We start from the raw sequence: 21181 nt of genomic DNA, 5'->3' as shown, positions 1-21181 counted from the left end.
TATGGCTTTGTGTCAGTTACATGGTAAGGGCCTAGTATGGCTTTGTGTCAGTTACAATGTAAGGCCCTAGTGTGGCTTTGTGTCAGTTACAAGGTAAGGGCCTAGTGTGGCTTTGTGTCAGTTACAAGGTAAGGCCCTAGTGAGGCTTTGTGTCAGTTTCAAAGTAAGGCCCTAGTGTTGCTTTGTGTCAGTTACAAGGTAAGGCCTAGTATGGCTTTGTGTCAGTTACAAAGTAAGGCCCTAGTGTGGCTTTGTGTCAGTTACAAAGTAAAGCTCTAGTGTGGCTTTGTGTCAGTTACAAGGTAAGGGCCTAGTTTGACTTTCTGTCAGTTACAAGGTAAGGCCCTAATGTGGCTTTGTGTCAGTTACAAGGTAAGGGCCTAGTGTGGCTTTGTGTCAGTTACAAGGTTAGGGTCTAGTGTGGCTTTGTGTCAGTAACAAGGTAAGGCCCTAGTGAGGCTTTGTGTCAGTTACAAGGTAAGGGCCTAGTGTGGCTTTGTGTCAGTTACAAGGTTAGGGTCTAGTGTGGCTTTGTGTCAGTAACAAGGTAAGGCCCTAGTGAGGCTTTGTGTCAGTTACAAGGTTAGGGTCTAGTGTGGCTTTGTGTCAGTTACAAGGTTAGGGTCTAGTGTGGCTTTGTGTCAGTTACAAGGTAAGGCCCTAGTATGGCTTTGTGTCAGTTACGAGGTAAGGCCCTAGTGTGGCTTTTGTGTGAGTTACAAGGTAAGGCTCTAGTGTGGCTTTGTGTCAGTTACAAGGTAAGGCCCTAGTATGACTTTGTGTCAGTTACAAGGTAAGGCCCTAGTGTGGCTTTTGTGTGAGTTACAAGGTAAGGCCCTAGTGAGGCTTTGTGTCAGTTACAAGGTTAGGGTCTAGTGTGGCTTTGTGTCAGTTACAAGGTAAGGGCCTAGTATGGCTTTGTGTCAGTTACAAGATAAGGGCCTAGTATGGCTTTGTGGTCAATTACAAGGTAAGGGCCTAGTAAGGCTTTGTGTCAGTTACAAGGTAAGGGCCTAGTACGACTTTGTGTCAGTTACAATGTAAGGCCCTAGTGTGGCTTTGTGTCAGTTACAAGGTAAGGGCCTAGTGTGGCTTTGTGTTAGTTACAAGGTAAGGGCCTACTGTGACTTTATGTCAGTTACAAGATAAGGGCCTAGTGAGGCTTTCCGTCAGTTACAAGGTAAGGGCCTACTGTGGCTTTGTGTCATTTACAAGGTAAGGGCCTAGCGTGGCTTTGTGTGAGTTACAAGGTAAGGGCCTACTGTGGCTTTATGTCAGTTACAAGGTAAGGGCCTAGTATGGCTTTGTGTCAGTTACAAGGTAAGGGCCTACTATGGCTTTGTGTCAGTTACAAGGTAAGGGCCTAGTATGGCTTCGTGTCATTTACAAGGTAAGGGTCTAGCATTGCTTTGTGTGAGTTACAAGGTAAGGGCCTAGCGTGGCTTCGTGTGAGTCACAAGGTAAGGGCCTAGCGTGGCTTTGTGTCAGTTACAAGGTAAGACCCGAGTGAGGCTTAGTGTCAGTTACAAGGTAAGGCCCAGTGAGGCTTTGTGTCAGTTTCAAAGTAAAGCCCTAGTGTGGCTTTGTGTCAGTTACAAGGTAAGGCCCTAGCGTGGCTTGTGTCAGTTACTAGGTGAGGCCCTAGTATGGCTTTGTGTCAGTTACATGGTAAGGGCCTAGTATGGCTTTGTGTCAGTTACAATGTAAGGCCCTAGTGTGGCTTTGTGTCAGTTACAAGGTAAGGGCCTAGTGTGGCTTTGTGTCAGTTACAATGTAAGGCCCTAGTGTGGCTTTGTGTCAGTTACAAGGTAAGGGCCTAGTGTGGCTTGGTGTCAGTTACAAGGTAAGGGTCTAGCGTTGCTTTGTGTCAGTTACAAGGTAAGGGCCTAGTGTGGCTTTGTGTCAGTTACAATGTAAGGCCCTAGTGTGGCTTTGTGTCAGTTACAATGTAAGGCCCTAGTGTGGCTTTGTGTCAGTTACAAGGTAAGGGCCTAGTGTGGCTTTGTGTCAGTTACAATGTAAGGCCCTAGTGTGGCTTGGTGTCAGTTACAATGTAAGGGCCCAGCGTTGCTTTGTGTCAGTTACGAGGTAAGGGCCTACTGTGACTTTATGTCAGTTACAAGATAAGGGCCTAGTGAGGCTTTACATCAGTTACAAGGTAAGGGCCTACTGTGGCTTTGTGTTAGTTACAAGGTAAGGGCCTAGCGTGGCTTTGTGTGAATTACAAGGTAAGGGCCTACTGTGGCTTTATGTCAGTTACAAGGTAAGGGCCTAGTATGGCTTTGTGTCAGTTACAAGGTAAGGGCCTACTATGGCTTTGTGTCAGTTACAAGGTAAGGGCCTAGTATGGCTTTGTGTCATTTACAAGGTACGGGCCTAGCGTTGCTTTGTGTGAGTTACAAGGTAAGGGCCTAGTGTGGCTTTGTGTCAGTTACAAGGTAAGGGCCTAGCGTGGCTTTGTGTCATTTACAAGGTAAGGGCCTAGCGTGGCTTTGTGTCATTTACAAGGTAAGGGCCTAGCGTGGCTTTGTGTGAGTTACAAGGTAAGGCCCGAGTGAGGCTTTGTGTGAGTTACAAGGTAAGGCCCTAGTGAGGCTTTGTGTCAGTTTCAAAGTAAGGCCCTAGTGTTGCTTTGTGTCAGTTACAAGGTTAGGGCCTAGTAAGGCTTTGTGTCAGTTACAAGGTAAGGGCCTAGCTTGGCTTTGTGTCAGTTACAAGGTAAGGGCCTAGTGTGGCTTTGTGTCAGTTACAAGGTAAGGGCCTAGTGTGGCTTTGTGTCAGTTACAAGGTAAGGGCCTAGTGTGGCTTTGTGTCAGTTACAATGTAAGGCCCTAGTGTGGTTTTGTGTCAGTTACAAGGTAAGGGCCTAGTGTGGCTTTGTGTCAGTTGCAAGGTAAGGGCCTAGCGTTGCTTTGTGTCAGTTACAAGGTAAGGGCCTACTGTGACTTTATGTCAGTTACAAGATAAGGGCCTAGTGAGGCTTTACGTCAGTTACAAGGTAAGGGCCTACTGTGGCTTTGTGTCAGTTACAAGATAAGGGCCTAGCGTGGCTTTGTGTGAGTTACAAGGTAAGGGCCTACTGTGGCTTTATGTCAGTTACAAGGTAAGGGCCTACTATGGCTTTGTGTCAGTTACAATGTAAGGGCCTAGTATGGCTTTGTGTCATTTACAAGGTAAGGGCCTAGCGTTGCTTTGTGTGAGTTACAAGGTAAGGGCCTAGCGTGGCTTCGTGTGAGTTACAAGGTAAGGGCCTAGTGTGGCTTTGTGTCAGTTACAAGGTAAGTGCCTAGCGTGGCTTTGTGTCAGTTACAAGGTAAGTGCCTAGCGTGGCTTTGTGTCAGTTACAAGGTAAGTCCCTAGTGAGGCTTTGTGTCAGTTTCAAAGTAAGGCCCTAGTGTTGCTTTGTGTCAGTTACAAGGTAAGGCCCTAGTGGGGCTTTGTGTCAGTTACAAGGTAAGGGCCTAGTAAGGCTTTGTGTCAGTTACAAGGTAAGGGCCCAGTGCGGCTTTGTGTCAGTTACAAGGTAAGGGCGTAATGTGGCTTTGTGTGAGTTAGTATGTAAGACCCTAGTTGGCATTTCTGCCAGTTACAAGCTAGATTTAGTTGCTGAGACCATACTTGCTTTTTGATATCTTTTCCTGTTTCCATGGTAACACAAACTTTGTTATAAATTTTCTATTTGCTTCTTCCTTCTTTTTTTTTGACCACAGTCATTAACTATTGTGGATATTAGAATAAATTTAGAATTCACTATTTGATGAGATATTACTTATCTATCATATTTTCAGCATATTGTCAAAATTGTTTTCGTTTTAGGGTGAAAAGGAAAAGAATATTGAAGATTGTCATAATTTTAATTTAGTATTGCCCACGTTGGAGTATCATGATCAAACCTGGACATGGTTGGATTTAGCAATGGCATTAAAAAAGGACAGTAAACAAGCATTGTTATCACAGGTAACCAATATTGGAATTCTGAGAATGTTCTTCTGTGTATATTTTACTAAACTATACTTGGTCAGAAAAGGGAAAAACTGTCATCGTTTACCCATGGAAGAAAATTTCCATTATGATTGACCAGTAGGCATTGCTGACTATGCTATAGTTGAACAGTAGGCATTGCTCTGACCATGCTATGGTTGACCAGTGGGCATTGCTGACTATGCTATCATTGACCAGTAGGCATTGTTGACTATGTTATGGTTGACCAGTAGGCATTGCTCCGACTATGCTATGGTTGAACAGTAGGCATTGATCTGTCTATACCATGGTTGACCAGTGAGCATTGCTCCGACTATGCTACACTTGACCAGTAGGCATTGCTTTGACAATGTTATGGTTGACCAGTAGACATTGCTCTGACTATGCTATGGTTGACTAGTAGGCATTGCTCCGACTATGCTACACTTGGCCAGTAGGCATTGTTCTGACAATGTTATGGTTGACCAGTAGGCATTGCTTTGACAATGTTATGGTTGACCAGTAGGCATTGCTCTGACTATGTTATCGTTGACCAGTAGGCATTGCTCTGACAATGTTATGGTTGACTGTTAGGCATTGCTCTGACAATGTTATGGTTGACCAGTAGGCATTGCTCCGACTATGCTATGGTTGAACAGTAGGCATTGATCTGTCTATACCATGGTTGACCAGTGAGCATTGCTCCGACTATGCTACACTTGACCAGTAGGCATTGCTTTGACAATGTTATGGTTGACCAGTAGACATTGCTCTGACTATGCTATGGTTGACTAGTAGGCATTGCTCCGACTATGCTACACTTGGCCAGTAGGCATTGTTCTGACAATGTTATGGTTGACCAGTAGACATTGCTTTGACAATGTTATGGTTGACCAGTAGGCATTGCTCTGACTATGTTATCGTTGACCAGTAGGCATTGCTTTGACAATGTTATGGTTGACTGTTAGGCATTGCTCTGACAATGTTATGGTTGACCAGTAGGCATTGCTCTGACAATGTTATGGTTGACCAGTAGGCATTGCTTTGACAATGTTATCGTTGACCAGTAGACATTGCTCTGATAATGTTATCGTTGACTAGTAGGCATTGCTCTGACAATGTTATGGCAGACCAGTAGACATTGCTCTGACCATGCTATAACACAGTAGGCATTGCTCTGACCAAGTTATGGTTGCCAGGTGACATTGAATTTGTCATTCCATGCCTTATCAGTTGGCATTGAATCTGTCATACATTGTGTAGATTTTACTTTTTGATACATTGTAAATTTCACATTCTGATACATTGTAGATTTAACTTTTTGATGCATTGTAGATTTCACATTCTGATACATTGTAGATTTCACATTCTGATACATTGTAGATTTCACTTTCCGATACATTGTAGATTTCACTTTCCCATACATTGTGGATTTCACTTTCTGATACATTGTAGATTTCACATTCTGATACATTGTAGATTTCACTTTTTGATACATTGTAGATTTCACTTTTTGATACATTGATTTCTTTAGGCTATTAAAGAGAAGTTGAGAATAAAAAGCAGCAGAGAAGGAAGTGGGTTAACAGATGTATCCACAAGGTAAATGACGTTTATATAACACTATATTTATGAATTTCATATCCCATGCTGACTTGTCTTTTCTTACAATACATATTAATGTATCAAACCAACTGGAACCAAAAACAGTTTTATTTCATCAAGCATATTGTAATGGCAACATAACCAACATTGTTTGTAATAAATAATCATTTCGTGGAACATTATGCAAATACCTCATACTTCATGTTTTACTTGGGCTTACAGAGAGGATGACGAAAAAGCAAAGTTACTTCTTGGAGCCAAGGTAATAATCTCAATCTTTTTAATATGTAAATTAGAATTTAACTTTGTTGAAAGCAAATATTTGGATTACTACATCGTGATATGTTTTTTTTATGTTTCCGCTCAAATAAGTAACATTTTCTCTGATGTCATTAAATCGCAATGAAAATATTTATTTATACAGTGTCCGCTCTCTGGAAAGACATCTCTAATAGATACACATATGTGAATTCTTTTAAGACAGGGTAATATTTATACACCAGTATTTAAAACATATTCCAAGTAAGCAAGGTTTGTGTACAATCGCATTCGTCCAAGAAATAATCTAAATTCCTCTGTATTACAGGTTACAATACAACCAACGGAGAAGTCAAGCAAGAAAGCACTCTTTACAAAATCTACAAAACATTGATGGTTACTCAGAAGTTTCTAGACAACCATTACAGAAATGTCTTGAATTCCGTGGGCCTATGCGTTGTATAGTGCAGTGTGATATAGCAGATAAAAAAAGATTATACATTTTGTGCAATATTGTAATTATTGTATATTTATTATGAGAATATTTGTATGTCCGTATTTGAAATGATAACCCAGTCTTCCACAAGATTGATGGTCTTCTCGTCAGTTGTTATACTGATTGTACCATACCCATGCTCATGTTTGTGTTTTGGAAGTTGCCAGCTGAACAAACTTTTTATTGACTACTATTTTTAGCTGTTACAAGAGTTTATGAGGGTCTGGGTTTAAGGTACGTTGATTATGGGAGCTTATGCGATTCTAGGTTTAAGGTAAACTCATAGAAGCTAACAAAACGGTTCTATTTGATTAACATATTATTAATCCTGCCGTGATTATCGTATTTATCTTGTCGTGTATTTGGTGTTATTTTATAGGTATTAGGTATCCTGGTTATGGAAACTTAAGGTAGTTTCAATGTAGTTTGGTTATGGGAGCTTATGAGCGTTCAGGATTAAGGTAGCTTGATTATGGGAACTTGAGGTGTCGAGGATTAAGGTAGCATGGTTATGGGAACTTATTGGAGTCTAGGTTTAAAATAGCATGGTTGTGAGAACTTATTGGGGTCTAGGTAGCATGGTTGTGGGAACTTATGGGGGTTTAGGTTTAAGGTAGCATGGTTTAGGAAACTAATGGGGGTCTAGGTTTAAGGTAGCATGGTTGTGGGAACTTATGGGGGTTTAGGTTTAAGGTAGCATGGTTTAGGAAACTAATGGGGGTCTAGGTTTAAGGTAGTCTGGTTATAGGAACTTAGAATTATAGTAGCATATGAAATCTGGTTTTACTAACTGAATAAACATGAAAAATACGAGATTGTTTATAACTTCTGAAATTAAAAACTTTTACTTCCCTCCTCATAAAACTACATTGTCACAAAATGTTTGAAGGAAATATCTCAATTGTGGCCTTCTTTCAAACAAAGCAATCAAAGAATGAGGATGGTCAGTTTGTAATCATAACTCATACATTAGATGCAATCAATGTCAGGGTAACAAATCAAAACAAATTTTTCATATTGTGAACAATTATTGAATTGCATTATTAAGAATCCTTTGAAAAAATTAGTATTAATATTACTATCATGCAATCACGCTTTATATATAGACGAACTAGTATGCAAAAGCTTTTAATTGCCATAGATACAAAGAAGAATACTATTTGTTTTATGGGGCTAGTGAAAGAATCATGTATGTTCCTGTTGATTAAATTCAACTTTCTGAGTAAAATGATGGTTTGCATATTAACCATGGCGAATGATATTTGCATATTACCAGTACCAACCTCTGTGCACACATCAAATTTAAATGAGAACACGCATATGGTTCTGTTGTGAAATTGTTTTTGGAGACATACTGTTAATTACCTTTCAAAATGTGACAAATTAAATCTGTACAGTTGAAATTAAACATTTTCTAAAAAACATCATTGTCGTGCATGGTAATGTATGGTAACTATAAAATAACAGACCAAGTTTTCATTTTACTCTGATTATTGGGTTAATATGCTGGTATCTATAAGAAAAAGGAATACTGGCCATTCTCATTATAATATTTAAAAAAAAAAGATAATAAAACAATTTATCAGAAACTGTATTTAAAAATCAAAATTATGGAAACACTTCTGTGTTGAACTGTTTTTAATATATAATCAAATGCAGCTGAATGTTGAAGTTATTTTCTAAGCCATGCTCTTTTATTTGCAATGTCTTGTATATGGTATATTTTCTTCAATCACCTCTTTAATCACTTCTATCATTTAGGCTGATGCAAATTCAATGCCAGTTTATTTAGTTTCCAAATTCATTTATTACACTGATTGTAAATATTTTATTTCCTCATTTGAATAATAAACTCCATGTCTTTCCAAATTATGTACATCTTATATTTATTAGTCCCCTTTCGGACAAAGTCCGAAAACAGGGACTTATAATTCGATCTTCGTCCGTTCGTGCATATGTGCGTCCGTCCGGAGTCATATCTCAGAATCCCTTGGACCGATTTCATTCATTCTTTGCATGTGCCTAGTACTTTATGTGGGACAAATGCACATGCAGTGGTTTAGCGATTCAATTCAAAATGGCCGACTGGCAGCCATCTTAATTTTTGAAAATGTCGTATTTTGGACATGCTTTGTCAGTTTGCATTCAAATTTAGTACATAGATCATACATGTTAGGATACATGTCCTGACCATCCGTGAGTTCCTGACTCTGTGTGTCTGTCCGACTGTCCGTGCGTCAGTCTGTCCAGAGTCATATTTCAGAATCCTGTGAACCGATCCCGTTCATTCTTTGCATGTGCCTAGTATCTTATGTTGGACATATGTAAATGCAGTGGTTTAGCGATTCAATTCAAAATGGCCGACTGGCAGCCATCTTGTTTTTATGAAAATGTTGTATTTTGGACATGCTTTGTCAGTTGTCATTCAAACTTGGTACATAGATTATACATGTTAGGATACATGTCCATGATGATTTATTTCGTAATTGGATCAAAGATGGTCAACTGGCAGGCATCTTGTTTTTTTTTTTTATGCGGTATCTTGTCAGTTTTTATTCAAATTTGGCACATACATGTACTTTATACGTGTTAGAATGCATGTCCATGACAATTTGTTTCAAAATCTGGTCAAGGATGGCCGATTGACAGCCATCTGACTTTTTGGCCTTACTACTATATTTCCACAATTTATATACCATTTTCATTCATATTTGGCACATACATCATACATATTTTGATGTAAATAAACAATCTGTTGTATACGCCACTTGGAACTCAAGTTTCAAGGACACGCTCGCGGACAACCCCTCCGCTTTAATATGACGAGCACAACGAGAACTTCCAAAAATTTAATGGGGACTGTGTCATTTTAGATGACTTGTTGAGGATAGTATGCCTAGACATATCTCAAACAGTGCTGCCATGACATAACCATGAAAGTCATGAGCCTGTCTAGTGTATGTGTATTCCCACCTTTATACTGCTCTCTAAAGAAATGTTTCAATCTTGCATTTGACTTTTTGTACTTTATAGGTAAATCTACCCATGTTTCAGGCTTATTTTCCGACCAACACAATTTTCTTCCAAAACTTATTTTTAAACAAAATAGTTTTCGGACATTCCAAACACATTTTCTGCTTCCAAATACTTTCTGATATTCCAGAAAATTTTTTAGTCCCCATTCAGTCTCTGTCGGTTCGTCCGTCCGTCTGTGCGTCCATCCGTCCGGAGTCATATCTCAGAATCTTTCAGACCGATTTCGTTCATTCTTTGCATGTGCCTAGCACTTTATGTGGGACATATGCACATGCAGTGGTTTAGCGATTCAATTCAAAATGGCCGACTGGCAGCCATCTTGTTTTTTGAAAATGTTGTATTTTGGACATGCTTTGTCAGTTTTCATTCAAATTTGGTATATAGATTATACATGTTATGATACATATTCCCGACTGTCCGTGAGTCCGTGCATCAGTCCGTCCAGAGTCATATTTCAGAATCCTTTTGGTCGATTCTGTTCATGCTTTGCATGTGCCTAGTACTTTATGTGGGACATATGCACATGTAGTGGTTTAGCGATTCGATCAATATGGCTGACTGGCAGCCATCTTGTTTTTTGAAAATGTCGTATTTTTTACATGTTTTGTCAGTTTTCATTGAAATTTGGTACATAGATTGTACATGTTAGGATACATGTCCATGACAATTTCTTTCGCAATTGGATCAAAGATGGCCGACTGGCTGGCATCTTGTTTTGTTTTTTATATGTGGTATCTTGGACATCCTTTGTCGGTTTTCATTCAAATTTGGCACATACTTTATACATGTTAGGATACATGTCCAGGAGGACAATTTGTTTCAAAATCAGATCAAGGATGGTCGATTGACAGCCATCTGACTTTTTGGCCTTACTACTATATTTCCAAGATTTATGTACCATTTTCATTTGTATTTGGCACTTACATCATACATGTCAGTTTGTTTCATAATCAGATCAAAGATAGCTGAATAACGGCTGTTTTTATTTTTGGCCATATTACTAGCATATATATCTGTAACCCATTTATCTGTTTCATTGATAATTAGCATGTCATAAATGGATACATTTACATGTCAATTCAATTTGCAATTTGATCAAATATGGCCAATTGGTGGCCATCTTGTTTGTTTAAAATGTGATAACTTGGACATGCTTTCACTTGTGATCTATGTTTTTCTTTGCTGTCTTAAACCGGAGTGGTCGTCACGCAATATGTGTTCGAATTTGATGTGAATAAATAATCTGTTGGGACTGAAGTTTCAAGGACACGCTCGCGACAACCCCTCCGCTTTAATATGACGAGCACAAAGAGACCTTTCTAAACTTTAACGGGGACTGTGTCATTTTCAATGACTTGTATTTTGTCTGTAATATCTGAAAGAGTTGATAACTTGTCAGAATAGTTGTTTTGCAGGAGAAAAAAACGTTGCCCAAAGTTAAAAGTTGTCACAAAAGTTGCCTGCACAACCCAAAATTTGACTGGAAAGTCAGGAAAGTTGCCAGATGAGTTCCACATTCTATTTGGTTGATCAATATCAAACTTGTGTATATGGTTAATCTGTATGCATCAATGACTCCCTCCACCTTATTGATCTTTTTATCTTATACAGTGATCTTCCTTACCCTATGTAGTCATCTTCCCATTTTTCTCATCTTTGTAATGATATCCCCACCCTATGCTGTGATCTCTTTATCCTATGTAGTGATCTTCCCTACCCTATGTAGTCATCAGCCCATTTTTCCAACCTATGTAATGATATCCCCACCCTATGCTATGATCTCTTTACCCTATGTAGTCATCTGTAATGATATCCCCACCCTATGCTGTGATCTCTTTATCCTACGTAGTGATCTTCCTTACCCTATGTAGTCATCTTCCCATTTTTTACCCACTTATGCAATGATATCACCACCCTATGCTATTTATCCCGTTACCCTATGTAGTCATCTTCCCATTTTTTACCCACTTATGCAATGATATCACCACCCTATGCTATTTATCCCGTTACCCTATGTAGTCATCTTCCCATTTTTTACCCACTTATGCAATGATATCACCACCCTATGCTATTTATCCCGTTACCCTATGTAGTCATCTTCCCATTTTTCCCCACCTATGTAATGATATCCCCACTATATGCTGTAATCTCTTTATCCTATGTAGCGATCTTCCTTACCCTATGTAGTCATCTTTCCATTTTCCCCACCTATGTAATAATATCCCCACCCTATGCTATGATCTCTTTATCCTATGTAGCGATCTTCCTTACCCTATGTAGTCATCTTTCCATTTTCCCCATCTATGTAATGATATCCCCACCCTATGCTGTGATCTCTTTATCCTATGTAGTCATCTTCCCATTTTCCCCCACCTATGTAATGATATCCCCACCCTATGCTGTGATCGCTTTATCCTATGTAGTCATCTTCCCATTTTTTCCCTACCTATGTAATGATATCCCCACCTTATGCTTTGATCTTCTTTGCCTATAATCATCTTCCCATCTTTTCCCCACCTATGTAATAATATCCCCACCCTATGCTGTAATCTCTTTATCCTATGTAGCCATCTTCCCTACCCTATGTAGTCATCTTCCCATCTTTCCCAACTTATATAATAATATCCCCACCCTATGCTGTGATCTCTTTATCCTATGTAGTGATCTTCCCTACCCTATGTAGTCATCTTCCCATTTTTCTCCACCTGTGTAATGATATCCCCACCCTATGCTATGATCTTTTTATCCTATGTAGTGATATTCCCTAGCCTATGTAGTCATCTTCCCATTTTTCTCCACATGTATAATGATATCCCCACCATATGCTATGATCTCTTTATCCTATGTAGTCATCTTCCCTACCCTATGTAGTCATCTTCCCATTTTTCTCCACCTGTGTAATGATATCCCCACCCTATGCTATGATCTTTTTATCCTATGTAGTGATATTCCCTAGCCTATGTAGTCATCTTCCCATATTTCTCCACCTGTATAATGATATCCCCACCATATGCTATGATCTCTTTATCCTATGTAGTAATCTTCCCTACCCTATGTAGTCATCTTCCCATTTTTCTCCACCTGTGTAATGATATCTCCACCCTATGCTATGATCTCTTTATCCTGTGCAGTGATATACCCTATGCAGTCATTTTCCCATCTCATGTAATGATATCCCCACCCAATGTTCTGACTAGTGGGCATTCTGTTTCAATAAATGTTGTTCCAAAGCCATATCTGTTCATGTTAAAAAAATTATAATATTTTATGTAATGCTATTGCCTGTCAATAAGTCAATTTTAGGGTTATATTAATTTTTATATAGCTTTAACTGTTTCCTGTATGATTTATCACATACAAACCATAAACACAGAAATAAATTAAGTATTTCCATTGATTTTTTTATTTTTGCATGCCAACCATCCGACAATCAATTATTGTTCAATTCTGAGAATCACAGCTTATTGCGTATGCAAAGATTACATCACACATGAGTTCAGTGTGATTGGTGTCTTCTATCACAATGTATGATTGGAGTTGCCCTTACTTTTATTTACCCTTCACATGGAAAAATATGCCCTCTTTGTTTTGTGCAAATTTCAATTTGCTAAAATTATCTTCACTCAACAAACACTTTGATGCAGTAATTTTCCCAATCCACTACAGCTATTTTACCATCACTACACACTGCTACACCACTGGGCTTACTCAGTCTATTGTTATCACAATTTATCCTACAAATAAACTGACCATAGCTGTCATACTTTGTGACTTTATGCCGACTACTCACATATACATAATCATTCTTATCTATAGCTACTCCCACAGGATACTCCATTGTATAGTTGTCACCAGTGGTAGAGAATTCAAACATAAACTGGTCGTCAGAATTAAATACCTGAATGCGTAGATTGTTAAAATCAGCCACATACACCATCCCTTTACTGTTAATAGCTAATATACAAGGTCCATTCAACTCTCCCTGTTTATCTCCTTGTATTCCAAGTGAGTTGATATATCTCCCACCCTGTGTATATTTCCTAATGTACCCTTTACTATACTCACTCACATACACATTGTTAGTAACAGGATTGATTGCAATGCCATATGGATCATCAATTTCAGAGCTTCCAAACTTTCTAATCAACTTTCCGTTTTCATCACTCACAACTATTTGTTTGTTATTGTCATCTGTCATAAAGTATTCATTATCATCTGATATTGCTACATCACTTGGTGTGAATTGCTTTGCAAACTGATCAGTAAATTCAAACGATTCTTTGTAGTTTCCGTCTCTGTCATGTATGACAACTCTTCGGTTACCCCTATCAGCTGTTACAAAGTCACCATGTTTATTTATGGTGAGTCCAAGTGGATCCTTGAGCTGTCCTTTTCCCACTGTCTGTACCTATCCTTTTATAACAGGAATATGGAATGGTGATCCTGGTATTTGTGTGTCACCAATCGTCATGGCAACTTGCTGTTTTTCTTCCATCTTTCCTGTTATCATCACATGATGTGTCCCATTGCTATTTTCTGTAACATCAATATTTTCCCATAATGCATCAGATCTCCTTATCTTCACCTGGACATTTTGACGGGGAATGGTCTCTTTTCCTCTGGAGTCTCTGGTTGTGATGAGTAGGTTGACAGATTCACCTTTCAGGAGTTGTTTTGGGATGTACATTTGGATGAACAGGCATCAGATTTGATCACTCCTAGTAATGTATTTGCACCAAGGTCACTTCTGGGTTGGAACTCATTGATCTCATGACTGATTGGTGGTTTTATTTCCATGGCAACCATTTGCATAATTTGCTTATTAGTTTCAGTTCTGGTAGATAGCAGATGAACAGCATTCCCAAGATGCACCAGTGTTTGGAGGTAATGATGTGTACTGACTATGTTGCCATGGTGAAAGTCCATCTCATCAATGTTTATTGCTGCTTCTTTTAATCCACTCTTGGCACGTTCATCCAAGTCATCTATCAGCATCTTCTCTTCTCTCTTTACTCTTTCTATCAATTCCTTTGCTCTTCTTCTAACTTTCTTTTTCTCTGCTCCACACTGGTTTCTGATTTCTTCTCTTGCAGATTCAGTAGCAGCTTTTCCTTCATCCGCTTGCTTCTCTTTCACTTTTAACTTTTCTAACATTTCCCTCACTTGTGTTTTATATTCTTCGGCCACCACCTGTAAATCTCTATGGACATGTTCAGGTCCTCTATGGTTAACTATAGTGCATTTCAAGCATACAGGCACCTGACACGTGTCACAATAGAATTCTAAGTTGCTGTCTTTATGATCACTGCAGAAAACCTTTGACTGCACTGTGAGATGACCTTTAGATTCTATCTCTCTGTACTTGTCAATTTTTAGTACTTGGTGACCTCTGAGAGGTGGAACGTGTTCATGTATTTTAACACAAACATCACAGCTAAACTGGTGGCAGTCTACACACCTGTGAGTTGCTGTCTTCTTTTTGCATATCTTACACATTGGTGGATGGTCTGTACTCAGCTGCCTCAGTCTCTGGAACGTGTCAAGTAGGCTTGTTAAAAAGAAGTTGGATTTTAGTTCCTGAATAGATGTGTCACACTGAATTCTACATGTTGCACACTTCAAATCACCTTCAGATTTGGCTTTAAAAGTCACCAGGCATTGCTCACAGAATGTATGAAGACATGGTAGGACTTTAGGATTCTTGAAGAACTCCAAACAGATGGAACAGCTGAGGAAATCCTCACCAATTTCATTCAGCAAAGACTTTTTGGATGCAGCCATAGCCCTATACATATGGCGGAAGTTTCTGATAAAAATATTGTACTGAACTCCCTAGGAAAGTGAACATTCACAATATGTATTTGTTTTTAATTGGTATCTATCACAGTCAGCTGGCGCACATCTGATATAATAAAATAAATGTGATATTTACTATATGGGGGCCGCCATCTTGAATGACGCATGAAACTAAATAAGAGACAAGTTGTGAAACGCGTTTTTCAGATTCCTACAAATCAGGACAAAAATACCAATCTTTCACAAAAATACGGTTGGGGTTATATTAAGCCAACTGATAACAAAATTCGGCCGAATTCGTCGTTTTTGTGTGGAAAAATCCCTTGCATACGAACACCTTTTGTTTCTTGTAGTTACAATAACTTAAACAATTCTTATCCAATCATCTTCAAACCTTGCTATCATATTAATAGGTATACAATCTTAGCCAAATTCAATTATGGCTTCGCTGTCAACTTTGTCGAGCAGAGCTTATCATATGAGTGATTGTCCATCGTCATCCGTGTCAACTTTTTACTCTTCTGACTTCTTGAAAACTACTAGCCTGAATGCTTTGATACTTGGTGTATATGTACCTTGGGTAGAGCTCTCTTCAATTTGTTCATTTCATGATGATATCTTCAAATCTCTAATTTTATTGAATATTTTTGTAATTTTTGCTAAAAAGGTGATATTTTTGACTTCTTGTTAAAAACCGCAAGTCCGATTGCTTTGATACATATAAGTACCTCAGGTTGACCTCTCTCAGATTTGTTCATTTTTAGTCCCCGTTCGGACGCATTCCAAAAACGGGGAATTATGTTTTGACCCTTGTGCGTGCGTGCGTCCGGACCTGTATCTCAGAAACGCCTGGATCAATCATAATCAAACTTCACACATACATAATATTATACATATGCACATCAATTTGTTTCACGATCTGATTCAAAATGGTCAAAAGGCAGCCATTTTGTGCTAAAAAATCATCAAAAATCAAGCATTTCTTGGCTGTTTACAGATGGATTTTATTCAAACTTGGTATATACACTAGGAATTATAGGACCTTGATGCAAATAATTTTGTTTTTCACATAATATTCTAAATGGGCGACTGGCGGTCATTTTGTTTTAATGGATGTGGTTCTCGTGCCATATCTCTGACTTGTATTGACTGATTATGTTCAAATTTTAAATATTCATTATGCATCATGTCATAGATATACAAATATATTGATTTGATGATCCTATTCAAAATGGCCGAATGGTAGCCATTTTTGTGCTAAAAAATCATCACATATCAAGCATTTCTGGCATTTATGGATGGATTTTGTTCAAACTTGGTACATACATTAGACATTACGGGTTCCAGATGCACCTCATTTTATTTTTCAGATCGGATTCAAAATGGCTGGCTGGTGGCCATTTTGTTTTAATGAATGGGCTTCTGGAGCCATATCTCTGACATGCTTTGACTGATTTTGTTCAAATTTTATATATTCGTTATACATCATGTTATAGATATATACATGTATTAAAAATGGATTGTTTTAAATAATGCTGTTCCAGAGCAATATCTCTCAATATGGACAAGTACTTGTTTGATCATCAGATAAATATTCCTGACATGGTTATATTCCAGCTAAATTACTATAAACAAAACTATATATCTAAAATTCGATAACTAACGAGAACTGTGCCATGCATGGCTTGTCTAATGATATCTTCAGTTCTTTATTTGAAATGTGCATTGCTAACAGCAGAGTTTTTGCTCAGTCTGGTACACATTTGCAAACCTACCAATAAAATCTTCAATATAAGCACTCCTATGAATTGGGGGCCAAATTTTCATCAAGATCTGAAGCTAATAGAAAATCTGTTTAGTCCATGGTTATCAAATCAAAAACAATACATAAATATAGCTGCATAGCAGCTATTAACGGCTTTCAGGTAAAGGACCATAATACCATCGAACTTGGAAGAAAAAGTTTGGAAAATTTGATTTGTGCAATCTATATACATGTAGGTTACACGATGGTCTGGTCCAATACCTTCAATATAGCATTACTTTCATGTCTCTTATTTCAATAGTGCTTGAGATATTATAGATATGCATATTTAATGAGTTATATGACCATATATGGTCATTGAACATGTTAGCAATTTCTTGTCCAATGCCTTCAATATAGCATTGGTTCCATGTTATGTGCAATAGTGCATGAGATATTAGAGACATGCATATTTAATGAGTTCTATGACCATATATGTTCATTGAACATGTTAGCAATTTCCCTTTTTCAATGCCTTCATTATAGCATTGATTCCATGTTTATATGTACAATAGTGCATGAGATATTATAGATATGCATATTTAATGAGTTCTATGACCATATATGTTCATTGAACATGTTAGCAATTTCCCCTTTTCAATGCCTTCATTATAGCATTGATTCCATGTTTATTTGTACAATATATGTAGTGCATGAGATATTATAGATATGCATATTTAATGAGTTCTATGACCATATATGGTCATTGAACATGTTAGCAATTTCCCTTTTTCAATGCCTTCATTATAGCATTGATTCCATGTTTATATGTACAATATATGTAGTGCATGAGATATTATAGATATGCATATTTAATGAGTTCTATGACCATATATGGTCATTGAACATGTTAGCAATTTCCCTTTTTCAATGCCTTCATTATAGCATTGATTCCATGTTTATTTGTACAATATATGTAGTGCATGAGATATTATAGATATGCATATTTAATGAGTTCTATGACCATATATGTTCATTGAACATGTTAGCAATTTCCCTTTTTCAATGCCTTCATTATAGCATTGATTCCATGTTTATATGTACAATATATGTAGTGCATGAGATATTATAGATATGCATATTTAATGAGTTCTATGACCATATATGGTCATTGAACATGTTAGCAATTTCCCTTTTGCAATGCCTTCAATATAGCATTGATTCCATGTTTATATGTACAATAGTGCATGAGATATTATAGATATGCATATTTAATGAGTTATATGACCATATATGGTCAAAGAATATGTTGGTAAATTCTCCTGTCCATTGCCTTCAATATAGCGTTAGTTCTATGTTTTTACATGCAATAGTGCTTGAGATATTAGAGACATGCATATTTAATGAGGTGCAAGATGGCGGCCGAACCACGTGACTAATCGGAAATCTGTTTATGTCACTTTTTTGGGCATGACATATAGAAGGTATATCCAAATTTTCATGCAAAATGTGCAGCCGTTTTAGAGAAGAAGTCGTTTGAAAGTGCCAGAAAATAAACATTACAATAACAATTGGCTTTCAAGCTTGACAGGACTTGAAAGCCTAAAAAATACATAAAAGGCAAAACATTGCATCCACATTTTGAAAAGAAAATTGTAGTAAAAAATATGTATTCTGTAATTGACAAACAGGTCATTCGACAAATGGAAGTAAAGATTCACAGGAATTTGTTTCAGCTATTAGAACAGAATGATAGAGCTTTTATAATACTAATTTAAAAATGCACTTCAAAAACAAAGATTGCAGTGTTTGAAGATGTAGATTCTCAGGAGGCAACAGTACTGTTGACTTCCCTCCTCACTGGACACCAACTAACTATTTAAGTTGATTTGCATACAAAGCAGAGCTTGCAACATGATAGCTATTCATAGAGGGCGTTTTTTTACTTTTCATATAATACAGTAGTCACACAATGAATATAATAAGGCAGTTCATATTTGTCTCAGTGAATCATTGATTATTGACATCTAATACAGCACTTTTGTTTTTACACTAAAATATTTGAATTATTTCGAATAAAGCTGGAAATTATGTCCCTTAAAATAATTAAACAAATTAGGCACCAATTGTTTGTGAGATATTTACATCAATCAAGGACATTCAGTAGACTGCTTTTTCCACTGTTGTTTCAACCCCAAAACCTGTTTGTATACAAAATTAATTATGACAATGCATATTCATATTGAAACAAACTATGATAAGGGGATTAATATTATATAACAAAGGGCAAGGTCACCAGAGTTCAACTATGTTTTGAGGTGGGTGGTATACCCATCTAAAATGTACAATATTTTGGGATAAGTATCTTGGGCGCAGTATGGTATACTCCACTGACAGAAAATGTATTGTATCAAGAGTTTGTATATTATCAAACACATCGATCGATTTTGACTTTGATTGTGTTCTAACAGACTAATAATTTTAACCTCATAATTCAGGTGGTACGTAAATAATAAAATGTGCATATGTTTTGAGACCATTTCTGTTTCTTCATTGTAAAAGTGTTGTTGAAATCAATGACGCAGCAAGTATCAGTAATTTTATTTTTCCCCCAAAACGTATTAATCCCCTCAATGTGTCATTTTGTGAACTAAAATTGTCATTTGTACACTTTTTCGTTGTGGGTGTCAGGTAAATACCCATCTCTCTAAAACACGATTTTGGCGCTAAGTCGGATATGTACGGTATACTCCTCTGCCACCCCCTGTAAGTCTCTATGGACATGTGCAGGTCCTCTATGGTTAACTATGGTTCATTTCAAGCATACAGACACATGGCATGTGTCACAGTTGAATTATAAGTGGCTGTTTTTATTATCACTGCAGAATACTTTTGACTACATTGTGAGATGACCCCAATCTGATTAAAATCTGATGTAGTGTACGGGCTTTAATTATTTTGGCTATAAACTTGTTTTAATTTTTTTTTTTACTTTTGTTATTAATGCCCTTTTATTTTATTATTTTACTTTGATTTTGATTTTTTTTAATTCCGCCCTACCTACATCTGATCCGACGCCTATGTAAGTCCCGTTCAAATCTCGCGTAAGTAACAGCCAATCACAGTCCCCCTTTTATAAAGGCTGTCGGTTGCTTACTTTTCAGTGTATACGGGCAATCTTTCTGTACATTTATATTTTGCCCACTTGAATAAACCATTAATAGAAAATTGCTAGTATATTTTTATTTGAGAAAGAAATTCCACAGCATTTTATAATTTTTGTCATTTCATTGAATATTTTTGTCACTTCCAACAAATGTGTACACTTCCAGATACATCTTCGCCAGCCAAGGTTCGTTCATTCAGTCATCGCTTCAATTTTACATCACTGAGCATAATTATCTAGAATGGAAGCAAAAAAAAGTAAATCGTAATGATTAGAACACTGTAAACAGCTATAGTAAACAATGCAAACTGATTTTAAATTGTATAGCGGTCACCGGCCCACGGCATCGACGCAGAAAATTGGAGCAAAACAATATTTTCTGATCAATTGCGATGTGTTCCAAATAACAAATATTTTATTCCAGTCCAAATCAGCTCAATTACTTTAATAAAGTGTTATTGTATAATGTACAAAATGTTGGTACAATTTGATGAATATTTACAGCTAAGGCTTCAATACCGTAGACGATTTTGGCCCGATTGTCAACAAAACATCACCCGTCTCCAGGGCAGGCGACTGGAAAAAGACACTGGTGTTCGGTCGAACCGGTGGAAACAAAATCGTCACTCCCAGAATAACTATGCAAAAAAAAACGATCTAAAGTCGAACCATTCGAGCCACAATATTAACATAAAAATGACTTTCGTTGCATTTGACAATGATAAACTTACCGAAAAGCCGTGTTTTTCTCGGTCGGTATAATCCGCCATTTTATTTGTGTATTGGCCACCAGGCTCTGCCCGGTGACGTCATCATGTGCGCTATAGAAGGAGGTTTGTGATTCGTTGACTAAAATCGTCGATAGTGGGTCTCGTTGAAATCTCGTTACATAGGCATCGGTTCAGATGTAGGTAGGGCGGAATTAAAAAAAATCACAAAATCAAAATCAAAGTAAAATAATAAAATAAAAGGGCATTAATAACAAAAGTAATAAAAAATAAAATTAAAATAAGTTTATAGCCAAAATAATTAAAGCCCGTACACTACATCAGATTTTAATCAGATTGAGATGACCCCTATCTCTATCCCGATCTCTACTCTCTGTACTTATTTATTACCG

General features: G+C 37.4%; 1 protein-coding gene, 1 long non-coding RNA gene and 1 pseudogene across 2 annotated transcripts in view; 1 reads left to right on the top strand and 2 right to left on the bottom strand.

The window, feature by feature from the left end:
- LOC100375560 (bridge-like lipid transfer protein family member 2) overlaps positions 1–8188 on the top strand; it is a 101859-nt gene extending 93671 nt beyond the window's left edge. The window contains exons 58-61 of the mRNA XM_085490896.1: positions 3817–3957; positions 5495–5562; positions 5788–5827; positions 6152–8188. Coding sequence (XP_085347022.1) covers positions 3817–3957; positions 5495–5562; positions 5788–5827; positions 6152–6217 — 315 coding nt within the window. The 3' untranslated portion in view covers positions 6218–8188. The remainder of the gene's footprint in view (positions 1–3816; positions 3958–5494; positions 5563–5787; positions 5828–6151) is intronic.
- A 4786-nt stretch (positions 8189–12974) lies between these two features.
- On the bottom strand, positions 12975–15136 carry LOC100375409 (tripartite motif-containing protein 2-like; annotated as a pseudogene).
- Positions 15137–20163: 5027 nt separating this feature from the next.
- Positions 20164–21087, bottom strand: LOC146733691 (uncharacterized). Its single transcript, XR_014926685.1, has 2 exons — positions 20793–21087; positions 20164–20297 (listed from the first exon to the last, which is right to left on the bottom strand). It is a non-coding gene; the product is annotated as an uncharacterized LOC146733691 (long non-coding RNA).
- Between the last annotated feature and the right edge of the window lie 94 nt (positions 21088–21181).

Source organism: Saccoglossus kowalevskii, chromosome 16 (genome assembly GCF_978046115.1).
Source record: "Saccoglossus kowalevskii chromosome 16, keSacKowa6.1, whole genome shotgun sequence".
Taxonomy (NCBI): Eukaryota; Metazoa; Hemichordata; class Enteropneusta; family Harrimaniidae; genus Saccoglossus; species Saccoglossus kowalevskii.
The sequence above is the reverse complement of the archived record's forward strand: the minus strand, read 5'-3'. Positions and strand labels throughout refer to the sequence as shown.